Genomic DNA, 26,072 nt, shown 5'->3' with positions numbered 1-26,072 from the left:
TTATTATTTTCATTATTATTGTGTTAGAAAAGAACGAGTATTCATTCTATGGCGCTGTCAGTGTTGTCGAGTTTCGTTAAAGGGAAAAAAATTCATTGTAGTCTCCCTTTATCAGTTTCCACTGAGGAATTTTCTGGTGATGTGGCAGGTCTGCAGCAGTACCGCCCTCTGACAGGCAACGAGAATGTTCCTAGGAAAACCAAGGGCCTTGAAGGTATATGTGAGGTCAGTTGTTATTTTCCCCTCGGTTGATATAACAATGGGGTATATTGTTGTTTTAGATAACTTCCATTGACGCTTAATCTCCAAGCCTAGGTTCCCATATTTTCCTTGGTTTTCCAACTCAGTTTTTCTTAAATTATGATACAGTGGTACGGAGATGTCAATAATGGTATCGGCTTTTTCTTTTTTATCGATGAGCAGCAGATCAGGGCGATTAAAATCTACCGTTTTGTCGGTCAAAATAGGCCTATACCAGTTTATTATTATTATTATTATTATTATTATTACTATAAAGGCAAGGCCCAAACTCAGGAGCTCACTATTGTTTTGGAAATTCGATATAAACAAATGTATCATTTTATAAATTTTGTATATAGGACAAATGAACTAGACGACGCTGCAGTTTTTACTATGCATAAATGCCTAATAAGTAGCATTCAATCATTCATTTATTTATTCATCTCCGAACGACATGCAATTTACTTATTATACAATGAATTTTGTAGAGGAATTTTTGAAGGACTGAGACTCAACACTATTATGAATGTGAGAGACAGATGAAAGCAAACGATTGACTGATGCAGCTGAAAAAAGTAGGACATATCTTCAAAGAGATTTTAAAAAAATGTTCTCTACCTATTTCGAAAATAGGGTAAAAAGTTACAGCCATTAAAAAAACAACAACTATGACGCCATCAAATTAGGGCCTTGTTTTGAAAGACATCACGCAAATAAGCCGTTACCTCGCAAGTTTTTGTTTTTTTTTTCACTGAAAGAGCTACCCTACTTACGAGGTCAAGGTCTTGACGTCACTCAGACTTTTATGTGCTCCGCCAGCGCGTGACGTCACAATGACATGAGCCCGCAATTCATTTCGGGGCACTGGTCAGTTAATTGAATTGGTTACATAATAAATGAGCAGTGGAAGTCCGTCCGTTCACGACAGATGTGTGAGTGTGTATGTAACAAAGTCGCTGTGTATGAGATAAAGTACTGTATGCCTAATGTTGAATCTCTTTACATAAAGTTCGCGTATAGCAACTCGCTGATATCAAACTTGCCTATAACAAACTTGTTTAAATGGATCACTTGGTTGTTTCGACATTGCCCTTTGACATGGCATAAAAATGAAAGTAATGCTTCTTTACTATTTTCCTTCACTTGACCTTTGCTTCTCTTGACCTCGCTTGATCTTTGCCTTCATTGTTACGTAGACAGTTTGATTGTTGGGGCCATAAGTGATTTGCTAGGAAGTTCTTATACATGAATCCTGGCCGGGGCAATGTTTCTCAGCCTCAACGTGGAAACGGCCGTTAGAAGAGACGATTAGGCCGATACGGAAGCAAAACAAAAACCTCGTTGGGGTACCTAGGGATCGAGTCCATTGCACTGGCGGGGATGGAAGAAAGTGCCAATAAACATGTTACTATCCAAAAGCCGTTCCTCAAGGGGCCGTCATTATATCACGGCTAATTTGCTAGAGAGAACAAATATGGGGGAGCTTCTCGAAAAGATTATGCAATACTTACTGGAGCTTCTTGAAAAGATTATGCGATACTTACTGGAGCTTCTTAAAAAGATTACGCGATACTTACTGGAGCTTCTTGAAAAGGTTATGCGATACTTACTGGATCTTCTTAAAAAGATTACACGATACTTACTGGAGCTTCTTGAAAAGGTTATGCGATACTTACTGGAGCTTTTTGAAAAGATTACGCGATACTTACTGGAGCTTCTTGAAAAGGTTATGCGATACTTACTGGAGCTTCTTGAAAAGGTTATGCGATACTTACTGGAGCTTCTTGAAAAGATTATGCGATACTTACTGGAGCTTCTTAAAAAGATTACGCGATACTTACTGGAGCTTCTTGAAAAGATTACGCGATACTTACTGGAGCTTCTTTAAAAGATTATGCGATACTTACTGGAGCTTCTTGAAAAGATTATGCGATACTTACTGGAGCTTCTTGAAAAGATTATGCGATACTTACTGGAGCTTCTTGAAAAGATTATGCGATACTTACTGGAGCTTCTTGAAAAGATTACGCGATACTTACTGGAGCTTCTTTAAAAGATTATGCGATACTTACTGGAGCTTCTTGAAAAGACTATGCGATACTTACTGGAGCTTTTTGAAAAGATTACGCGATACTTACTGGAGCTTCTTGAAAAGGTTATGCGATACTTACTGGAGCTTCTTGAAAAGATTACGCGATACTTACTGGAGCTTCTTGTACTGCACCAAGACGTCAAAGTAATCGATTCTTTTTTGTGCAAATACAGTTCATTAATGAACGAGGCATTTCTTTCCTTGTCTCTCCAGTTCAAATATATCTGCTAATTAAAATGTGATGACCAAGTGATAGAAGTTATTGATTGAGAGTTCATGAGGAGATAACTCTGTAGATAGTGTCGAAAGTTTGTGATCAGAAGAATTTCTACGCTAAACTAAACAATGTCAAGTTTTCTAAACTAAACAATGTCAAGTCTGCTAAACTAAACAAGGGTAAGTCTGCTAAACTAAACAATGTCATAAACAATGTCAAGTCGGCTAAACTAAACAATGTCAAGTCTGCTAAACTAAACAATGTCATAAACAATGCCAAGTCTGCTAAACTAAACAATGTCATAAACAATGTCAAGTCTGCTAAACTAAACAATGTCAAGTGTGCTAAAACAAAACAATGTTAAGTCTGCTAAACTAAACAATGTCATGTCTGCTAAACTAAACAATGTCAAGTCTGCTAAACTAAACAATGTCAAGGCTGCTAAACTAAACAATGTCAAGTCTGCTAAACTAAACAATGTCACGTCCGCTAAATTAAACTTCAATGCTGCCAGCTAAAAAAAAACAAGAAAAACGTTAATAATACTTTTAAAAAGACAATACCAACTTTATAACACCTAAAGAGCGATTGTTTTTCTCTTAAAAATTAATGAATGTTAGAGTAAAAAACAAGGGAACATTTTTTTTTTACTCTGACCCTTCCCCCTTTTTCCCTGAGAATCCTAGGTCTAGTTCTCTAGCCAAATTTAAATTTATTTAAATTTTTTTAACTTGAAAAATGATCACAGTCTAACTAGAGTTTTCCCCGTGTGGCCAACGAGCTAGCAATTCAGTACCCAGCGGTATACATCAACTGTTTAATATCTAGAAAAATCAAAATATCAACAGGTCTTATCTTTTAAAGGCCGGATACACCAAAAAGTTAACTTTTTTCTAGTTTTTCAGCCATAGTGTATGGCACTTTTTCGTACCATATAGATGAGAAACCACTAAAGCACAAAGCCAAAAGTACCTTGGTCATTTTGATTCCTCTCAAGAAGAGTTCATGACTCACACCAGTAAAAGTACATGGGAAGTTGATGTGCCAACAATCTGTTAGCGACGCCAGGAAGGAAATGGACCAAACTCAGGGAAACTGACCAGAGTCCAATGGCAAAATACTAATACGGCCCTATGCCCCACTGAGAGTCAAAAATACTAATAAGTAATTTTTTATTATTAAATGTCAAAAACACCGAAGAAATGATAATCGATTTTCGTAGGGAAAAGAAGGAAAATGATATTGTTTTTAAAGCTGGAGCGACTATTGAAATAGTGCAAACTTTTAAATACCTTGGTACTATCCTAGACAATAAACTAAATTTTACTGCAAATAATGATTATATCAGCAAAAAAGGACATCAAAGATTACGATTATTGAGAAAATGTTTTATCACGCTCACATCGGCAATATTTTGAAATTTCAATATCACTGCCTGGTATGGCAATATGAGCACTAAAAATAAAAATAAACTCCAGAGAATCCTAAATGCTGCTGGTAAAGTCATTGGCAAAAAACAAACCCCATTTGAGCAGCTGTTTGAGACAAACATCCTTAAAAAAGTTAAAAAGATTATAGAAATAAAAACAATCACCCATTGGGTCAGGATTTTGTGATTTTGCCATCACAAAAGAGACACAAGACACCGATAGCAAAGACAAACAGACACAAAAATTATTTTGTTCCCCTGGCAATCAAATCATTAAATAGAGACAATCTGATATAAACTTTTCCCATGTAAATTATGAGTGAGTCTGGTGTGAATGTACATTTTGTTGTTTTTTTATAATTATAATGTTTTGTTTGGTGCAATGCACAAATTGTAAGACAATAAAGATTATTTTTATTATTATTAAAAAGATTGTCTAAGTCTAGATGAGATATTGTCAGCAACTACTGCTCCTAGGCTATGGCTTGTGTTGTCTATAGTTAAATCCGGCCCTGGTGTGATTTATTTACTTTTACACTTACACTACACAGATCACAATTTCATTTTTGGGGGAAAAATTGAAAGGATTCCTTGGACCAAAAAAAAAATACAAATGGACAAACCATTAGATACTTCAAAACACAGTCTATTTATAAAACAGAACAAAAAATTACACGACCTTCTCTGAAATTCTTTCTGTTGAAAACAACCGCAATTGTTTTTAGCTTCTCAATACACTTTTCTATTTGGTTACGTGACTGCAATACGGTAAAGTGCAAAGGTCATCAGAGAAACTGCAAGTGCCCTAAAGAAAAATGACCAAGTCATTCGTAGACGCGGAATCCAGTCTTGAGAATATAGTTGAAAAAGAAAAAAAAAAGACTTGTGCGATGCAAGGGAAGTCACCTTAGCCATTCGCTCACTTATTCAGATCTCCCCTGGGGGAGGAGAGATAACTTTATTTGTAAAATAAGATGCAAGAGTCAAAGGTTATTAAATTGCTACTGGTCTAAACGGGAAAATAAATTTTTATACAATTTGACCTAAAGCCAGAAGCAAGAAGGGAGACAACTTGTTCTTGTTGTTTTTTTCTTATAAGCCCAGTAATAGATTGGATTGGTATAACAGAGTAGCCCATAAATAGATTGTTACTTTGGGCCCTTAAGAAATGTTTTTCTATTTTCTATCTATCTATCTATCTATCTATCTATCTATATATATATATATATATATATATATATATATATATATATATATATATATATATATATATATATATATATATCATGGGCGTAGCCAGGGGGGGGGTTTTTGGGGTTCAAACCCCCCCCGAAATGAAATCCCCCCCCCCCGAAGAGGGGGAGTCGGAATTTAGTGACTGATTTTTTGCTTTGATTTTGTTTATTTTAGGTAAGATTTTAATACTAAACCATCACCTGCCCCAGCACAACCAAAGGGGTTTTGAGTTTAAAACCCCCTACCAGGGGGGTTCGAGTTTAAAACCCCCTACCAGGGGGGTTCGAGTTTAAAACCCCCTACCAGGGGGGTTCGAGTTTAAAAATCCCTACCTGGGGGGTTCGAGTTAAAAAAAACCTACTAGGGGTTTTGAGTTTAAAACCCCCTACCAGGGGTTTTGAGTTTTAAACCCCCTACCTGGGGTTTTTGCAGTTAACTTTCCCTCTTCTATTAAACAAAACAAAAAAAAATGCAAACGAAAATCCCCTAATTCCAAGTTACACAGTTAAGGAAGATTTTGATTTTAAAACCCCGTCTAAAATTTTGTTATGAGTGTAATCAAAGGAGTTTTGAGTTTAAACTACCCTCCAGTGGAGTTTGAAGCTAAAAAGTACCTCTTCAATATAAATAAAAGAAAATTACTCACTCTAAAATCTATGAGCGTAGTCAAAGGGGTTTTGAGTTTAAACCCCCCGCCAGGGGGGGTTTGAGGATACATTTAAAAACATCTTCAGTGTAAGAAAAAAAACAAATTACGCACTCAAAATGCTATGAGCGTTGCCGAAAGGGGTTTTGAGAGGGGTTGGGTGCTGAAAATACATCTTCAATATAAAAAAAAGCAAATTACACACTAAAATTATTTGAGCGTAGCCAAGCCAATCGGGGGTTTTGATTTTAAACCCTTCTTCTACAGATGACTTTTTTTTAAAGTTTAAAACCCCTCCAGATGGTTTTGAGTTTAAGCTCCCCCTACAGAGCATTTTGAGGTGGAAAACCCCCAACAGAAGAATTTTGACGTTAAAACTTCTCTTTTCGATATAAAATCTAATGCAAACTACAGTCACTTAATTCCAAGAGCGTATTCAAGAGAGGTTACACATTTTTACCAGTGGCAGGGCTCCATTTATAAACTGCAGTGAATAGTCATCTACCGAAATCGAAAAACACTACATGTGTCTCAACAAAGATGGCTAAGACAGATTTTAGGAGTCAGTTATAGAGATCGGGTCTAAATCAAGGAAATCCTTTGCCGAACTAGGAGTCGACCCCTTAGTAAGATTGTGAGAGAACGACGCATAAGGTTTGCGGGACATGTTCTCCGACAAAATGAATTACGCATAAAAAGAGTTGCAATGATATCCTAGTACAACTTGACGCCACTCATTCATGGAGGTCCTCATGGTAGGTGGGAATAGGCTTCAGACATTATCAGTGACAGATTTTTATGGAAACAGCTTGACGTCAAATGCTCCGAACGGCGTGGGAGAGTCTAAGTCAGTAAGAATAGCACATTAGGTTTTTGAAATAAAACTTTTTTAATAGCAGGAAAATGCAGTGTAGATACCTCAGAATATGCATTTTGTTGGCTTTCAATACCAGAAATAGTGCTTGGCGGCGGGGTTTCGCCCCGCGCTGGGGGAGATTCTAGCGCTCCCCCAGACCCCCTTGCTAGTAATGGCGGGGAGTCTACAATTTTATGAAAACAGGTTGATGGCAAATGCGCCGAACGACGAGGGAGGGTCTAAGTCAGTAAGAATAACACATTAGGTTTTTGAAATAGAACTTTTTAATAGCAGGAAAATGCACTGTAGATACCTCAGAATATGCATTTTGTTGGTTTTCAATATCAGAAATAGTGCTTGGCGGCGGGGCTTCGCCCCGCGCTGGGGGAGCTCCTAGCGCTCCCCCAGACCCCTTTGCTAGTATTGGCGGGGAATCTACAATTTTTCCACTAACTCACGGAAGAACCTATTCTAGGGCACAATAAACGTCTTCCGAAAGAATGAAGGGTCAGAATGTAATAAAGATTTTGTACGCACACACACACACACACACATAAATACATATAATTTTTTTTCGGGGGGGGGGGGGGGGGGGTCGGGGGGGTAGAAAAAAAATCACCCCCCCAAACCCCCCCCGAAAAAAAATCCTGGCTACGCCCATGATATATATATATATATATATATATATATATATATATATATATATATATATATATATAATGAAAGCCTATTATAAGTTAGAATGATATCCAACGAAACATGTGTAGTAAAAGTTCCCCTTTCAGAATGTGATCTATAGGTCATGATATAAAGTACAATGGTTTCTGTGGCCAGCACAACGACCAATCGCCTTTACTTTTCCCCAACTAGTGTCAGGTACCCGAACTTAAGAGCTGGGTGTACTCAAAGATCCCGAAATTAAAAATCCCAGTCTTCACCAGAATTCGAACCCGGAAGTTCGGAAACCAAACGCTTTACCGCTCAGCCACTGCGCCTCGTAGCCAGTAAAACAACCAAACTATTCCGCAGTTGGGATATCTTACGGAAATTTAAGAAGATAATTAAGATAGTCAAGATAATTAAAACTCCAGCCATTTTGGTTTTAATTTTTGCACGTGATTATTCAACCTACGCTTTGCATCTGCTCTCATCACACAACAAAATCATACAAGAAAATATATTTTAGAAGTTCCATTGAAGTCAGATAAATCATTCAATATCTACAAATCTCCTCCTGAGTGCATTGATAGGCTATAAAATAACAGAAAGAAAAATGTTCAAATCAAAACATGTATTTTTATTTTCTTGACTTGTGTAATTTATCTTTGACGCATGACATGGCAATAATGCTGCATTTATAGGCTATAGATTTCAACAATGCGATTTTTTTTTATCACCATATCTCGATGATGGCTGGTTAGGGCGATCAATGCCATCTTTGGGGAAATGGGTTTTTCAAAATGCCATCAGAAAAAAAAGTAACCTCCCCCAATTATATTCCGCCTCACTGAGGCGCCCTTCGTGTAATTGAAGACATTTTCATGGTGGAGTTTGATCTAGACGTTCCCCGTATACCACGTGACACTGACACTGATGAGCCTCTCCCTCCGTCATTGAGTGAAGTACTGATGGCATTCAGGGGCAACAGTAAGATACACAGGATGTCAGCGCATCAAATTTCACTCACTCGCTGGGCTCATTTCCTCCTTAAGCACCTACCTAGGAAACTTCCCCACCCCCTCTTTGTCTCTTTTGAATCACGCACCCAAGTTACTTCAAAAGTTTGTTTTTTTTTTCTTTATTTTTTAAGCCCACATTTTAGGGGTGGGTAAACTATGGTTCGCTTGATGTATTACGGCACGCCGAAAATTATGATTTCTAATTTGAGATGCGGAAAGCAACCTCAAGCCAGTGATGCACAGCCTACGGTACGAGGACCCTATCCGACCTATGACATATCCCTCCCTTTGAAATCTCTGACCACAAACCAGGAAATTGTGTTCAAAAAAAAAAAAAAAAGGAAGAAAAAATGAAATAAGCCAGTGCCACGAGCATTAGATATTAATACGGTTTCCTGGCGGAAACAAGTTTGGCTACCTTCGAGCTAGCAAATGTTTTATAAATTATGACGCCAACGGTTGTATAGCATACAGACATAAACTTAGGCCATCCCGTTCTTTCGGCCAAATGAACGGCAAGCCCTTGCCGAAGAGATCGGTGGTAGGCGACTTACACAGCCTCTTCTTACCTGGTTTTCCAGTGATTTGGGGTCTTCTAAAAAGATGCGATGTCATGTTAGAACATCAAGCTCTTACCGAAGAGATCGGTGGTAGGCGACTTACACATCCTCTTCTTACCTGGTTTTAGGTCTTCTTAGAAGGTGTGACGTCATGTTAAACGTGGGCGGACCCTGTTTCCACCTTCCTATTCTCCGCTTCCAAGTTAGGGCTGACTTTGGTAAACGTGTTTCTCTTGTTTAAGGATTTATAGTTCACGAATCTCCACGTTCGCTCACCACTTGCCTAAGGGTGCGGGTACCTGTGCGAGACTTGGTGATCTATTGGTGATCATGACTTCACTATGTTATTCTGAGGATTCTTCCCGTACAATGGTAGAACTAATAGAAGGTTTTATTTAAACTAAGCTTTCCTTGTAGACTTTAGAAGCTGTTTAATATTTGTGATACACAAATATATTAAACATAACTGAATAGCAACACCAGGGACCAAGTTTTTAAGAGAGAAAGGAGTGAATTAAATGCTACGAAAATAAGGGACTGCGCCGACCGAGGCTCGAACCAGTGACCCCGGAAACGACAACACCGCGTAGCGATAACGCACTAAGCAAACTTAACCTCTAAATGTCCAAAATGTCCAAAAAAAAAATTCTTCTGGTCCATAGTCATTTTGCCCGTATGCAAATTACCACCCCAGTGGTCAATGGTCACATGCCCTAGCTAGCCCCTCCCCCCATCTCGCAGTATCCGTTCACTAACAACTTATTTTCATAGCATTTAATTCACTACTTCCTCTCTTAAAAACGTGGTCCCTGGTGCTGCTATTCATTTATGTGTACTATATGTATGTATCACATTTGTTTCAGCTTCAACTCTATATTTACGTTAAATATTTGGTAGCTACTTTGTTGAGCTCTAGCAAACGGTGAATCAAGCATACATTTACACACACAATCAATTAAAAAAAAACGCGTTAAATCTCTTTATATTTTTCTTTCTTTTTCCCCTGCCAAAACAAAGTCGATTTCTTATTTGTCCTACTGATCCAAGCAGTCACAGACACCCAGGCGACCTAGCACGCATACACATAAAAAGTTAAAACATCAAAGTGTTCGTAACTTTCTTTCACCAATGAACAAATGTCACGGAAGAAAGAAAGAAAAGAAAACATCAGACTCTACTACTGGAGATAAGAGAAGAACTGCGAAAATAATAATATATTTAGCGAAGCAATCTATAGGTTCAATAATCTGAAGGTTTATATGGTCACTGGTTAACGAGGGTGTCATGTGGCCAGCAGAACGACCAACCGCCTTTACTTTTCCCCAACCAAAGTCAGATACTCTTTTGGGCTAGGTGGACAGTGTGCCTTAAAAATCCCAAAATTCAAAAACACAACGACCAACCGCCTTTACTTTCCCTGACTAATGTCAAGAATTCATTAGAGTTGGGTGCCCTTATATAAAAATTATAAACAACAGTCTTCCCAGAACCAATCAATTTACCACCCGGCAACCACCGCCCACCCAGCATTTGTTTCAATGAAAACATAATTACATAACATCTATGGTTCATGTCTGTAACATACGTTAAACTAAAAAAAAAAAAAAAAAAACCATGGTTTAGCGAATGTATAAATCTATTACACTTTACAGTATTCTAAGATCTTAACTTAGAAGACGATGCTCAAAATGTCTTGAACATTAATTTATTAAACTCTTCAATGAATAGGGAACACTGCCGGAAATACCCGATGACGTATAGTACGCTCAAGATAAGTATTTTATAGTCTCCTATCCAAATTTTCATTAATTTTTTTTTTAATTTAAAAGATTTTAATAGTCAAACTAGAGACTTCCCAGCGTGACCAACGAGCTAGTAATTCCTTTCCCCACAATATATATCAACTGTCAAATTTCTAGGAAAATCAAAAGAGCCGTTTTTTTTTTTTTTAGAAAACCGTGTCCACCCATGAGGTTTTAGATTTGGCCCACTCCAAATGTGTGACTTAAATAGAGGCCTTGTAAAAAAGATTATTATATACGCAGCGATCGTCACCCGCTGTACCTAGCACCTTTCTTTAAAGTGTTATTGTATAGCGCAACTTTCATGCTTATAGCGTGCCCATAGCGCCATGGTCCTACCTCATGGTCCTATCTTATGGTCCTATCTCATGGTCCTATCTCATGGTCCTATCTCATGGTCAAATCTCATGGTCAAATCTCATGGTCCTATCTCATGGTCCTATCTCATGGTCCTATCTTATGGTCCTATCTCATGGTCCTATCTCATTGTCCTATCTCATGGTCCTATCTCATGGTCCTATCTCATGGTCCTATCTCATGGTCAAATCTCATGGTCCTATCTCATGGTCCTATCTCATGGTCCTATCTCATGGTCCTATCTCATGGTCCTATCTCATGGTCCTATCTCTAGTGTAGTCTTATTTGGTAGAAGGTTCCCGTGCTGTCCTTAGGCGTTCAGCAAACACAACCTTCCTTGAGTCGGGATTCGAACTCAGCCACACATCCTGCCTTGAACGGTCCCGTCTTTTCTTCCCTTTCCCATCCCTTGAAGGATACAAAACTCACCATTCAAAGTTGCACTAAATAATAAGTGTTTTACAATAGACAACAAATTGCTTTCTAATTGCGTGAGTGACAAGAGACCAAGTCAACAAAACGAAGTCATGTTGGTGACATTACGTTGAGCTCATGCTGGTGACATTACGTTGAGCTCATGTTGGTGACATTATGTTGAGCTCATGGTGGTGACATTATGTTGAGCTCATGGTAGTGACATAAATAGACAATTCTAACAATCAATAAAATGAACTTGATTTGCTTATCATTATTTGGAACAGACCCTCCCCCCCTCCCGTAGTATTAGGTGTCGATGTGACTGATTGATAAACTAAAAGGGGAGGAGTGGAAAATATTTTTAAAAGGGGGGGGGGAGGTGGGCAAGGGGAAGTAACTTTAGTATACATTATCACTTCGTACAGGAAGAGGAAAAAATCGATGGGGAGACTTGGGTAAATGATACACGATCATTATTATCTTTAATATGGCGGACTAGGACAGAAAACAGTTTAACATGTTCTGTTCTCCCGTTCGAATTATCTCCTTTTCTCCTTTCTCTCTCTCTCTCTGTCTCTCTCTCTCTGTCTCTCTGTTTTCTGTTATTTTTCACTGTTACACAGACTTACTCTCAATCTCTCACTTTTCCTCAGATAAAATTTGTTTTGCATATATTTTGTTTAAATCTCCTTGTCATGTGAAAGTTTCTATAGAGTTCTTTTGGTTGCCAAACCATTCGATAGATTTACATGAAAAGTGGCTCTTGACTCCGCAACTCTAAAGATTAGCTTCCTTTAAAATATATACATAAGGTAGCCTTTTATTAATAGGGAATTGACATCATGTTGTACTTATTTTTACCAAAGATATTTCTTGTGTTTTGAATGAGACCTTTGACAATAATCATAAGAGTATATTTGTACTTACAATTTGGAATAGTTTAGGTCTACTATTGTTCTATATTTAACAGAGTTAATTCATAACTGCTTAAAAGCCTTAAAAAAAATCAAGCAAAATATAATAAATCTTTTTTTTTAAAAAAAGATTATTTTAGAGGACGAATTCCTATATCTCTCAATAATGTGGAAGTTATTTCCCCTATTCGGTGTAAAAAAAAAAAGTTAATTGACTAAATGGTTAATATTAAGTAACGATTTATAAGGTACAATAAATAATTGTTAAAGTTCATCTTGACACTAGGGTGGGTGTGGGAGAAATAACGTGTGCAAACTTTTTATCAGATAGACAGAGTGAGCTGATTTGAGCTTTGTAACAAGAAAATATTTTAAAATACTTTAAAAAAAAACAACAAAGCTTATATTAAGCATAGTCTATTAAGCATAGACCTTATTTTAAAAAAATAAAAAAAATGGGAAACGGCCTGAATTTGACATTGTAACCACTCTGCTAGTGAAGCTGTTATGAACATAGAAGATTGTATAGTTAGATACTGTCGTATTATCGTATTTCATGTTTATGTTCACTAAGATTCAGAAGACAAACCTATAAAGGGGACTAATTCAGCTTATACCACTACTTCAGTCAAGTACAATTTCTTTCCCTTGTTCAAGATACCAAACAAAATAATTAATTACCCATAGCTAATTGATTTTTTTAAAATTGATTCTTGTGTTGTCAGATAAAATAAATAATTGTGCACAATTTCAGCTTAATCCGAGCTCGGGTGTAGGAGAAATAAAATATACGAACTTTTACCAGACAGACAGACGGAGTGAGTTGATGTAAACTTTATAAAAATGTCCTTTGATTCATCCTACTTAAGTGAAACAAAGAGCTGTTTTGAATACCAGCAGGAAGTAGATCACCCATTCCCTTGACCCAATCCGATAGCCAAGATTTGTATCTGAACACGCACTCTTAGTAAACACACATACACACACACACACTAACCAAAGCATTAAGACAGACCTACAGCTACATTAAAACTGTGAACGGACAGTCCGGAAATGGACATTTCACAGTTCCATTTACATCCCCAATAGCCTTCACATTGGTCACATTCTGCTATAGATGGTCTATGGCAGTGTTTCCCAAAGTGAGGCACGCGTATCCCCGGGGGTACGGGAAGACTTTGGAGGGGGTACACGCTGCATCTCATTAACTATGCTAATTTTTTAAATACCCATTTATTATGTTCTGTTCATCAATTAAAGTATGGTATGGAGGGGATGAGAGGTAATCAGTATTACAAAAATTATAAAAGTGTACACATAGGTCAAAAGTTTGAGATATGTCATCGATACCTAGTGCTGATTTAATTGTAAACAGTAAAAAAATAAATTATTTTCAATAATTTAAATTAGACTTTTGTTTTATGTTTACTTTAACTCTGATTACAGAAGAGTTAATTCAATCAAGTGACAAACTCAGAAGAAAAATCGCATTTTACTTAGTTCCCTCTTAATTCCTTTAATTCAAATTACTTTCTGTTTGATATAAATGCATTTCATTTTTTCTTTTTACATTTCTTGAGCTGCCCGATGAGTTTATGGGTTATTTCCCCTAATAGCATTTTGTCTTTGTAGGCATTCTAAAAAAAAAAAAACAAAAAAAAAACTGTCACATTTGGCTTACCTCTGGGAGTTGGGCTCCTAAAGAAAAAAATATTATCGCCGAAAATGTTCATCTATGAAAAAAAAAATTGAATGTCTCACTCTCTCCACCGATATTTATACAGACACACACAAACATACATACACCTAACCTCCGCAACACGCACACCTATCTTCACACACACACATCTACACTTAACCTCCACACACACATCTACACCTAACCTCCAAACACACAATCCTTTCTTCCTTTTTTTTAAATTTTAGAATTATTTTTTATCACAATTGGATTTTTTCAATGCCTTAAAACGAAATGAATTGAATCAAGAGAATTGTTAATACGTTGATACAACAACAACATTATCCTCAGGGTGGTGTGCAGTGCACACGACGCAGTGCAACTCACTTCAGCGTCCATCACTTGTTATCGATGTTTTTATGGTTGTGCGTGACAATATTTTTGTTTTCAATACAAAAACCTGCTGACCTGCCACATTTAAAGGGACTACAATGAATTTCGTTTTGTCTCTGACGAAGCTCGACCCTGGCAGTGCCAGAGAATGAACATTACTTTTTTCCTAACAATAAAAATAATCTTTATTATCCTTGAGCAAATTTGTTTTACTATAAAACAATTCATGATTAGAGCAAACAATTCGTACGATATGTCGACATCACACAAAGTATACGTTCATACCCCAGTTTAGCATTACATCTTTCCTAATAGTGCTATTAGAGCATGGAATGGGTTGCCTGAGTCAGCCAGGAAAAAGAAATGACTTGGAAGAATTTAAATCATTGATTAACATGCATGACTAGATTGACCTAGGAACACGCGCAGGACGTACTCATCTTCTTTTTGAAGTAACGTCTGTATTGTATAAGATAAGATATTATAAATGTTTCATTTTGTTCAACGATACAATTGCCAAAGGAACAATTGAGTTCTAATGTCTATTTGTCTTTGTCATTGGTCTCTTGAATCTTCTTTGTGATTGTCAAATGTTAAAATCACGAACTTTGTTAGCAATGTTTTTCTCGAGTCCAAGTGCGCTTTGTTGCCAATGATCTTACTAGCAGCGTTTAGGAATTTAATAAAGTTTTTTTTTTAAACTTTTAATGACGATCTGCAATGAGCATTTGGATGAAGTCATGGAAAGTTGGATGACATTGATTTAGTGCTGAATACCTGGATGACATTGATTTAGTGCTGGATACCTGGATGACATTGATTTAGTGCTGGATACCTGGATGACATTGATTTAGTGCTGGATACCTGGATGACATTGATTTAGTGCTGAATACCTGGATGACATTGATTTAGTGCTGGATACCTGGATGACATTGATTTAGTGCTGGATACCTGGATGACATTGATTTAGTGCTGGATACCTGGATGACATTGATTTAGTGCTGGATACCTGGATGACATTGATTTAGTGCTGGATACCTGGATGACATTGATTTAGTGCTGGATACCTGGATGACATTGATTTAGTGCTGGATACCTGAATGACATTGATTTAGTGCTGGATACCTGGATGACATTGATTTAGTGCTGGATACCTGGATGACATTGATTTAGTGCTGGACATTTCGGATTGCATTTGTTTAGCGCAAAACGTTTGGATGATGTCGATTTAGCAATGGACTTTTTGATGACGTCAATTTATTTCTGGGCGTTTTGATGACGTCAATTTATCTCTGGGCGTTTTGATGGCGTCAATTTATTTCTGGGCGTTTTGATGACGTCAATTTATTTCTGGGCGTTTTGATGACGTCCATTTATTTCTGGGCGTTTTGATGACGTCGATTTATTTCTGGGCGTTTTGATGACGTCAATTTATCTCTGGGCGTTTTGATGACGTCGATTAAGTACTAGACATTTTGGTAGCCTGCTATTTAGCACAGGACGTTTTTAATGAGAACCCCCAGCAACACATTTGTAAAAGTTTTTGTAAATTTATCAGAATGTATTTATAATTAATAAATAGTTTTTATTTATTCCTTGTAAAATTGGTAAATTAAACAAATAAAAATGTCACTAACACACAGACACAATGACACACACTCAGTAAAAGAAAATAGATAAAAATATGAATAGCTTTATATTTGATAGAAATTATCTTATTGCATATTTTCCTGTCCAAGTACTTCTTCCCTATTGCCATAAGAGAATGCAATGTGTTGCCTGAATCAGCCAGGAAAACCAACGATTTGGCAGAGTTAAAGTCATTGATTAACATGCATGACTAGCTTGACACATGAATGCGTTGGACGTAATTATCTTCTTTTTTTTTAAGTAACGTCCTGAATATATAAGATAAGAAAGAAATATAATTTGACAGCCTATGCCCTACTATAATTGATATATGAAGTCGACAATTTTATGGTAAACACATAAATCAAGACTTATGATAGTTTTTCACTGTGATTCGAAGTAAAACAGGGGCGTCCTTATCTGGGAGAGAGAGGTGTCAGTGAAATCTGAAGTCTGGAACCTCTAGCCCGACCCCTTCTTACACACACACACACACCTTTTTTTCCAAATCTTGATGACATGTTTATTTCATAACAATTCGTTGACTTAGATTATTATTTTTGTTTAAGGGTCACTACTAGCATGTAGGAGGCTCGGTGGATGAACGAGCGGTAAAGTGATTGGCTTCCGATCCGGTAAGGGTCCGGGTTTAAATCCTGGTAAAGTCCCATAAATACTGAAAATTTTAATTTCGAGATCTTTGGGGCGCCTTTGAGTCCACACAGATCTAATTGGTACATGACTTTGTTTGATGAAAAGTTGAAGCGGTTGGTCATTGTGCTGGCCACATGACACCCTCGTTAACCGTGGGCCACAGAAACAGATGACCTTTACATCATCTACCCTTTAGGCCGCATGGTCTGAAAGGGGAACTTTTATTTACGCTTTTATTTTAACATTTAAGAAAACTTCGATTATTTTAAACTTTTGGTTTCAGAGAACACCCTTTTAGCATTGTCACTGCATTTTAACATTTTTCGGAATATTTCAACACCAATGTTCTCATGTTATGCAGCTGCCCTAACAGTTTATAATGAACACTACAGTCTCCTTAACTGGCAATCTTGGAGGTCATAGGTCAATAAATAGTGGCACTATCAGGTTCTCCTCTTTCACCCACGTTCCTCTCCATCTCCCCCCCCCCCCCCCCCTAATCTAATGATCTCCATTTCCCACAGGCCTCATAAGTTGGGCCCCTATCTACTCGGGCAGACAGGGGAGTTAATAGGGCTCGAAATCAGGTCCCCAACAGCCGCTAGAATGTACTCGGGGCCAATCAGTCGATGTTTTTTTCTCTCATTCTACTTTTCGACTATTGGGGGGGGGGGGGGCGAGGTCGTGATCGTGTCTGTAAAAATCTACTAAGTTGCAATTCTTTTCTACATTTTCAAAGTGTTATCTTTCTGGAACGTGCCTAAGCGAGACAATCACAGCGTTTGTCATAATTATAAGAGAGCTCACTTCCTCTATGATGCAGTGGCGTACCTAGGGTGGGGGGAGGAGTGGGAGAATTAGAAAATCACCCCGGTCCTCCACTTGAGGTGCGGCCCAAAAAATTTTTTTTTACATTAAAAATAAATATTAGAAAAATGCAGGGGCTCCCAAAGTAGTCAAGCACCCCCCCCCCGGCCGGGCCCCCAAACGATGGAAAATTTCTAGCAACGCCCCTGCTAATATGTATATTATTACATTAAAACTAATTCAGCTTCTTTTCATTCATTCTCAAGTTGGTGGATAGCAGAGCACTGTACAGCGGATACGTCTAGGTCTATGAGATGTGTTTGTATGTGTGGAGGGGTGGCTTAGTGAGCTTTTGTTTGCCACTTAATATGCGATGTCTGGCAGCACATAGCTTTAGAACAGTGATGCCTCTCCTACGTCCCGCGTACTATAGCTATGTATGTATGTATGTAGGAATATTTGTATGTATGTACATATGTCTTTGATAGAAATCTAAACCATTTGACTAATCTAGATGAAACTTGGCATGAACGTTTCTTAGATACTAGCAGTTCACCTAAGATAGGTAGAGTAGCCCTACCACAAGCTGAAGACCCTAAAAATAAAAGAAAAGCACATAAAGTTATCTCTATTGAAGAACGAAACTTTTAAACAAATGGGAAAAACCCATTTTCACAATGTTTTATGTTAGCTACGACTATGTCGGCTAAACGGGTAAACCCCATTTTCATAGTCTACTTTCATTTTCGTTAAGAATTTAAAAAGTGTTAATCGAACATCTCGCCATGTTTCGCATAGATCTAAATCCAATACACTAGATCATTGATACGCAAACTGAGACACGCGGTCCGCTGGTCATATCCGGCATGTTATGAAAAAACAATATGAATCACATTGAAGCAGCACTATGGTACCAATGTTATGTATTACATCGCTTAATACAAACACACACATGTATTACATCGATCAATACAAACATACGCATGTATTACACCGGTCAATACAAACACACACATGTATTACATCGGTCAATACAAACACACACATGTTTTAAATCTGTCAATACAAACACACACATGTATGTATGTATGTCAATGTATGTGTATGTATGTGTATGAATATGTATGTATGTGTGTGTGTATGTATTTATGTATGAATGTATGTGTGTATGTGTTTCTTGCATAGAAATTAAAACCAGTTGACCGATCGGTTTATACACAAATGTATTACATCAGTCAAAATAAACACACACTCAGTAGCTGTCCTTAGTCTGTTTTAACCAAGCGCGTAAAGAAGATACTCCACACGCGATGGTAAGAAAGCAACAGCTTTATTTAATCAGACAGTCGAAGGTCAGTCCAGACATCTACTTTCTGTAGCAGGGTCTTCTGCCGACGACCAGGTCTCCATGCACTTTTAACGTTGTAACTGTTTCTTTCTGTCTTACCCCCAAAGAATCATATTTGTAAAGTGAACCAAAACAATAATCAAGCACTAGAATGTCATATCAATGAAGTACAAAAATAGTTTTGTCCAAGGTAACAAATAGGTTATCACACTTCGATCATGAAGTCAATAGTATCGGCGAGGCAGGACGTCTTATAGAATGACTACAAAACCTTTGTTGTGAAGTTAGCCAGTGTCCAGTGGGTGGACATCTGGGATGGGAAAAAAACACCCTGAATTGACACCAGGACGAAGAAAAAGAAAATGACATTACTTTGTAGGGCATTATCCACTTTTGTCTGAGACTCTGTTTAGTAATCGATTATGGTGACTATTGTCTGCCCTTCTTGCTAAGTAATCGATTCCAGTGATTATTGCCTACCCATTTTTTTTTTAATTGAGGAATCGCTGATGGAGGCGTAGGAAAAGACGGGCTCTATGTATTATGCTTTGACACATACAGCGAGGTAAAGTCACGTACTCCAGGGGCGTGACTGGAAAGGAGGGTGAGTCTTCATTTGGCATCATTTTTTTTTCAAAATGGTGTATGTAAATACCGTTGACACATTTACATAAAAAAAAAAGATAAGGAGGGAGGGGGAGGCTCGCTTTAAGTAGACTAAAAGTAACCGTTGCATATTTTCGACGAACACGCCACAGGTGAAGCTAAGATCGATTTTCCAGTAGCGCTTTTTTGTTTTTGTTTTTGGAGATCTTGACGTGACAGACGGACACAAAACCAACAACGGCTACTCTCTAAGGGCGCGCTTCAAATAATCCGTTTCTTTTTGCGAACAAAAACCTGGAATGAAACCACAACATAAGTTTCATTTCTCTACTTCAGTGTGTGTATGTGTGAACGTGTGTGTGAACATGTGTGTATATCGCTGTGTTGCTGTAGTGGTTGCTTCCCTTTTCTAGTTGCTTGAACTTGATGTCCAGAGGAAAGAAGACTGGATAAGGAGAGACAGATGGAAAGAGACAAGATAGAGAGCAGAGGAGGCCTTAGCAGTACGAGGGGCCCGGGGCGACTGTCATGCCAGAGACAATGACCCTTAAATGTAAAGTATATACGTACCACATCAAGCTAATAGGCTCGTCCACCACTAATACTGTTATTGTTAAAAAAAACATAGTACCTTTCTTTGTACTATTGGCCGTTTGACAATGCAAACTGTATTGTAATTGTTCCCCTTGTGATATTCTGGCCTTCTGCCCTTTAATACAGATTTAGTGACACTTAATCAACGTAAGTAATAATTCAGAAACATAATGCTTGAAAAATCAACAAAACTAGATTATATAATTTGTGCTATCGGGGGCCCCCTCAGGCGCGGGTGGCATGGGGTAGTTGCGCCACTCGCCACCCCCTCCCCTAAGGCCGCCTCTGCAGAGAGATAGTAAGGGAGTAAATGATAGAAAGAAAGAAAAAGAGACAGAATGACAGACGTTAAGAGAGTTCCTATAAAGTGTTTTTGCATTGTTTGTTTCACATGTTTCAGATGTTTCAGGAAAATTATTATAACCTTGCCCAAACCTCCCCGCAGGATAAAGGAGGATGCGTGGCAAGGATTCGAACCAGGGACCACGGAGAGGACTCCCTTGTGTATTCCACACGACCAGGCAGTCATTCAGTGTGCGTGTGCATTGACTGGTGTATTCCATGCAGTGTGTTGGCCATGTCACCTGGAGACGGAATCAAGTGATAAGAGCATCACAGTGTCGCGCAGTAAAAACTGGTGTGAAAATTGCAGACGACAAGAGAACAGCTCTGGCAGAAGAAAAGCGTCAGAGAAAAAAGCAAGGCCAACGACACTAGCTCCAGCTGGACTAACTTGGCCAGTGTGCAGCAGAATATCCCGGACGAACATCTCCAGCCATACGAGGAGCCAGAAAATAGCATTGTAAATCCCTCAATCTTCCCGGATGACGAAAGAGGTCGTCAGTGTACCACGATGGACGAACTAGATTGCATGTACCTACTGGTGAAAGGGGACAGGCGGCAAAAACGTGAGAAGATTTGAACTGGGAGAACAAGTTGTTTGAAGTAAGATTTGAGAGAGATGTTGAATCTTCTTTAACATCTGGTGATTTGTAAATAATTTTAAACAAAAAACAAGAAAAAAAAACTTTGAAAAAAAAAACCCAGCGCATATTAAGTGTAATTGTATCATTAGTTTGGATCAGTTATGTAATTAAATTTGTAATAGATCTAGACAAATGATAATAAATCTGTTTGATTAGATATATTGTTACTAATTCTTTTTGTTTAGCGCAACTTGAGGCTTTTTACATCTCGACCACTTGGGAAACGGCTGAGAGAAAGAAAGGGGGTATCGGGATGAATGTTACCGTGATAGCTTTTTAAATGCAGATGTTTGGCTTAGAAATATCTTTATCTTGAACAGACTTTACTTCTTCGGGTATTTCCGCATAAAGGTTCTATTTGGAGAGTTTGCTCGCCGTCTTCTAAGTCTAGATCTAAGGACCAATCATTAGAATATTAAAAACTCTGCATCGGTAGGCCTACTATCGTTTACAAGACCAGACGTATCTTTGAAATCGCTCTGAGCACCCTGCAGTCGTTGAGGATGTGTTCTACTGTCTCGTCTTTCCATATAGCATTGTCCAAATCTGGGATCTTGGTGCTCTCAAATCCTAGAGAAATAGGTTTCTATCGGATAGTGTCACTTGCGAAAACATACCAGAATTGCTTGATTCTTTCTGTCTAGCTGTCACCACTCGTCATTTCTGATTGGGCGTTTTAGAGACTTCCCGCCCCGCGCTATCATACCATTTGGGCTCCATCCATTCACAAAGCCTGGCTCTTGCACTCTCGTATGTTTGCGGCTCCACTGGTGGGTCTAAAAACGTTCCTAGCTTCGCCAGCGGTCGGCCCTTTCGTTTCCATTGATTCCACAATGCGATGGAACCCATTGCATCACCTTACGTACCTTGTATTTTTCCAGTATTGTAGGCCACGTCTATGGGCTCTCCAAAGCTTGTAGGCAAGAAAGTGAGTCTGTAAAGCGGACTACATTGGCCGCTTCCACCGTATCTTCTTCAATACATTGCTTTATGTATTCTAGAGCGTTTCCAATTCCTTCTATTTCAGCAACACAGTTTTCATCGTAACAATAAATAAAAAAAAGAAAAGCGCCTTATTGCTAAGATATACTGAGAGTTGGTAACAACTTATTGTGGCATAATTGGCAACCAGAAATTAAGTAATTTGATGCAGCAATGCAAAGACAAGCGTAGACACGAAACATGAATGATTGCGCTAAAAAAACAAGTGCGCAGTGTATTTTTATTTTTGTTATAATTTGTCAAATTTTATTCGTTCCTTTTTCTAACGAACTGATTCCCTTCTATAATTTGTTACAACGTCTCACTAATTGGTATTTTTAATTAAACTACACGATCCTATTTTTAAAAAAACTCATTACTAAACATGAAATGAATTTCAAATTATATTTTTGTTCCTTTTTTATTTCCATTTTTTTAGCCTTTCGATCGTTGAGATTAAATGCAGGAAATTGTTTGATTAAAGAAGTTTATTTTATTGATAGAACAACGAATTGAAATCTAATATTTGAATTTTTTTTCATTTTTTCTCATTTTTTTTTTTTGATCTTGCGATTCATTCACAATGATCTTTAAATAAACAAAAGAGAAAAGAGCTCAAGCCACACATATGCAAAAAGAAATGATAAGGTTACATAGGGCCCGGCAATTGTTAGGACCGGCTCTGCATAGGGCATGTATGAAGAGATTCGTGTTAATCCTCATTAAAATCAAACTAAAAGCAGCACTATGAAACAATAATTCAATGAGAAAATGGTGAAATTAAATCTAGCGAAATAATAAACAGCCGTGAGCTGCACTTTGACCCCCAGAGGTTAAAGAGGTCATATGACCCATGTAATAGTAGTTCATTAGCTTTGTTATGTGTTGCACGAGTTGAATTGTCTATGTATTTCTATATTGTACCAAATGTATATTATTTCTGTAGATCTAATTTACCATTTTCTCTTATTTAAATTTGGTCCGAGGTGCTGCTGTATGTGTCATTCATTACTTCAGAACTTAGCTTCACATTTTGTATTAATGTTTGAAATTAAGTTTCGTTGCAGATTTGTAATACATTGACTTCTAGAAATGTTTTCTAAATAAGGGAGTTAATACAAATATCTAGGTCAGATAGAAAACGTTTCCTGATTACCTTCTCCTTCATGTGTACACTAATTGTCATAAAATACAAGGGGGGTTAACCTAGTGCGGTGGATCTCAAATACACCGATCCCTAGGGGTCCGCGTGACAACCCAGGGGGGCCCGCAGAAATAAAAAGTGTATATGATAAAAGTAACCTCTTCACTAAATGCCATTTATCCGATCGGTTAGTTTACTTAAAATCGACCCGTGGTGGCGGAGTGGTTAAGCGCTTGGCTTCCCAACCTGTGGCCCTGGGTTAGAATCTCTGTGAAGGCTGGGATTTTAAATTTCGGGATATTTTTTGGTGGGGGGAGGGGGTTCTGACTTTAGTTGGGGAAAAGAAAGGCTGTTGGTTCATGTGTCATATGAAACCCTGCTCCTTAACCTTTGACCTTAACATCATCTGCCTTATGGGATCGCAAGGTCTGAAAATGGACTTTACTTTCGCTGACCTAAACCTTCCATTTTAAAACATTTTTCACTTCGCTATTCCTCAATGGTTATTAAACTATAGATTTCACTCATTTCAATAAATAGCGCCGACACATTTACAACACACCTTGAATATACATTTAAAATTATGGCTCTGAATGTGCAAACACTGCGACATGTATTAAGAATTCAGAATTTGTCATTTCTAGAATAACTTTTTTTTACAGAAATTGAAGAATGGTCTCTTTTCTTATAGATTTTATAGACAAGCCAAATCTTGTGATTATGCTGTAAACATTATAGGATATACATTATATGCCTTTGTATATTGTTTCACCTTTTTTTATTTATTAGAGCCCCGTTAATTGTAGAGTAGGTAAAGTCTTTTAGTACTTGTGAAATAGAAAGACATTTCTCTTCAAATGTCATTCACATTTCTTTATATCTTTTTCATTCCCAGGCTGACGAAGAACTATCAAGTAACACAAACCACAATGAAATCAAAAGGTCAGTTGGTACAGAAAACGAAGTAGATCTAGATAAAAGGCCATTTGATTCTATATCTGGAAGTCATGGCCTATCAGGATTCGCCAAAAGACCTTTTGATTCTATTTCGGGAAGCCACGGTTTGTCAGGATTCGCTAAACGTCCATTCGACTCCATTTCAGGCAGTCACGGTTTGTCAGGATTCGCTAAACGTCCATTCGACTCCATTTCAGGTAGCCATGGTTTGTCAGGATTCGCTAAACGTCCATTCGACTCCATGTCAGGTAGCCATGGTTTGTCAGGATTCGCTAAACGTCCATTCGACTCCATTTCAGGTAGCCATGGTTTGTCAGGATTCGCTAAACGTCCATTCGACTCCATTTCAGGCAGTCACGGTTTGTCAGGATTCGCTAAACGTCCATTCGACTCCATTTCAGGTAGCCATGGTTTGTCAGGATTCGCTAAACGACCATTCGACTCTATTTCAGGCAGCCATGGTTTGTCAGGATTCGCTAAACGCCCATTCGACTCCATTTCAGGCAGCCATGGTTTGTCAGGATTCGCTAAACGTCCATTCGACTCCATTTCAGGCAGCCATGGTTTGTCAGGATTCGCTAAACGTCCATTCGACTCCATTTCAGGCAGTCACGGTTTGTCGGGATTCGCTAAACGTCCGTTCGACTCCATTTCAGGCAGTCACGGTTTGTCGGGATTCGCAAAGAGATCAATGGACGAAGAAAGCCTTTATGGTGCCTATAAGGAATCAGATGACGACATATACCGCAGAGAAATAGAAGAAGAGGATGATAAATTGTTCAATGTGGCCGAGGAGGAGCTACAGACTGTTTCTGAAAACACTGTTTAAATGTAGCAACAATTTGGTTTACTTTCATTCAATTCTAACTCTAATGAATCAAATTCCATCTTTTGATGTCCATCACAAATTTCGCAATTATTCCGGTTAAGAAAAAGGTATTTACCATCGTGAATATAAAGCTTTACACAAACTTTTTTTTTTGTTGTTTATACATTTTTGTTCTTGGTTGGAATCTCTGTTATGATCAGCTTGAGTAGGAGCCACGTCGGGAAACAAGTTTCTTCATTCCATTCTAAACATTTTGTTTTCTAGTTTTGATGGTTTCTGTTATGTTTTGTTAAGACATAAGTCAAGTCGACTGTGTATTGATGATGATTTAACGAAATGAAATTAAAGAATAATCTTTTATCACCAGTTTGAATATGGTATGTGCAAGCACAAGTCAATAATAAACACAGCCAATATTTTATTATCAAAGTCTTGTTTTCCTGCTTTCCATTGTTTGTGTATATGTATGATTGTATACCTGTTGAATTGTGTACATGTATGATTGTGCGTAAGTAAAAACACTAAAACATAGAGTAGCAATAATACATAAAATACTTCATATAATTTTCACGAGACGCAACCTAATTAAAGTCTCAGAAAAACACAAAGATAAAGGTAGGCCTACATTTCTTAGATAAGGCAGTAGATGGATATGGCCTACGGGCCGTAGTTAATGACTATTCCGTTCAATGTTTTTCAAAATTTTGTCACAAAAAAAAATAATAAGAGTGTGAAAATGGGTTTACCCTTTCCGCCCACATATTAATGTCAAATATAAAATACTCTGAAAACGGGTTTATCCGATTTTTTGGGGAAAAGTTTCGTTTTTTAATAGACTATGGGTCGCAAGCTATGGCCTCGTGAAACAATGGAATACTAATAGCTGCCATTAAAATTTCTGCTTTATATGTACAAGAAATCTTAGTGGAAAAAAAATGTTTTTCTTTAAAAAAAAAAAAACTAATGTACTGGAAAGATATCCTAGAACTGCGATCAGTGCATTTTCAGCTAGGTAATTTCA

The 26,072-nt window shown here is 37.7% G+C and overlaps 1 protein-coding gene across 1 annotated transcript; it reads left to right on the top strand.

The window, feature by feature from the left end:
- Positions 1-1,714: 1,714 nt before the first annotated feature.
- Positions 1,715-25,051, top strand: LOC106056059 (uncharacterized). Its single transcript, XM_056008323.1, has 2 exons — positions 1,715-1,999; positions 24,161-25,051. Exons 1-2 carry the CDS (start codon positions 1,715-1,717, stop codon positions 25,049-25,051), a joined length of 1,176 nt encoding a protein of 391 aa, XP_055864298.1.
- Positions 25,052-26,072: the final 1,021 nt, after the last annotated feature.

The sequence above is a fragment of the Biomphalaria glabrata genome, chromosome 13 (genome assembly GCF_947242115.1).
Source record: "Biomphalaria glabrata chromosome 13, xgBioGlab47.1, whole genome shotgun sequence".
Taxonomy (NCBI): Eukaryota; Metazoa; Mollusca; class Gastropoda; family Planorbidae; genus Biomphalaria; species Biomphalaria glabrata.
The sequence above is the reverse complement of the archived record's forward strand: the minus strand, read 5'-3'. Positions and strand labels throughout refer to the sequence as shown.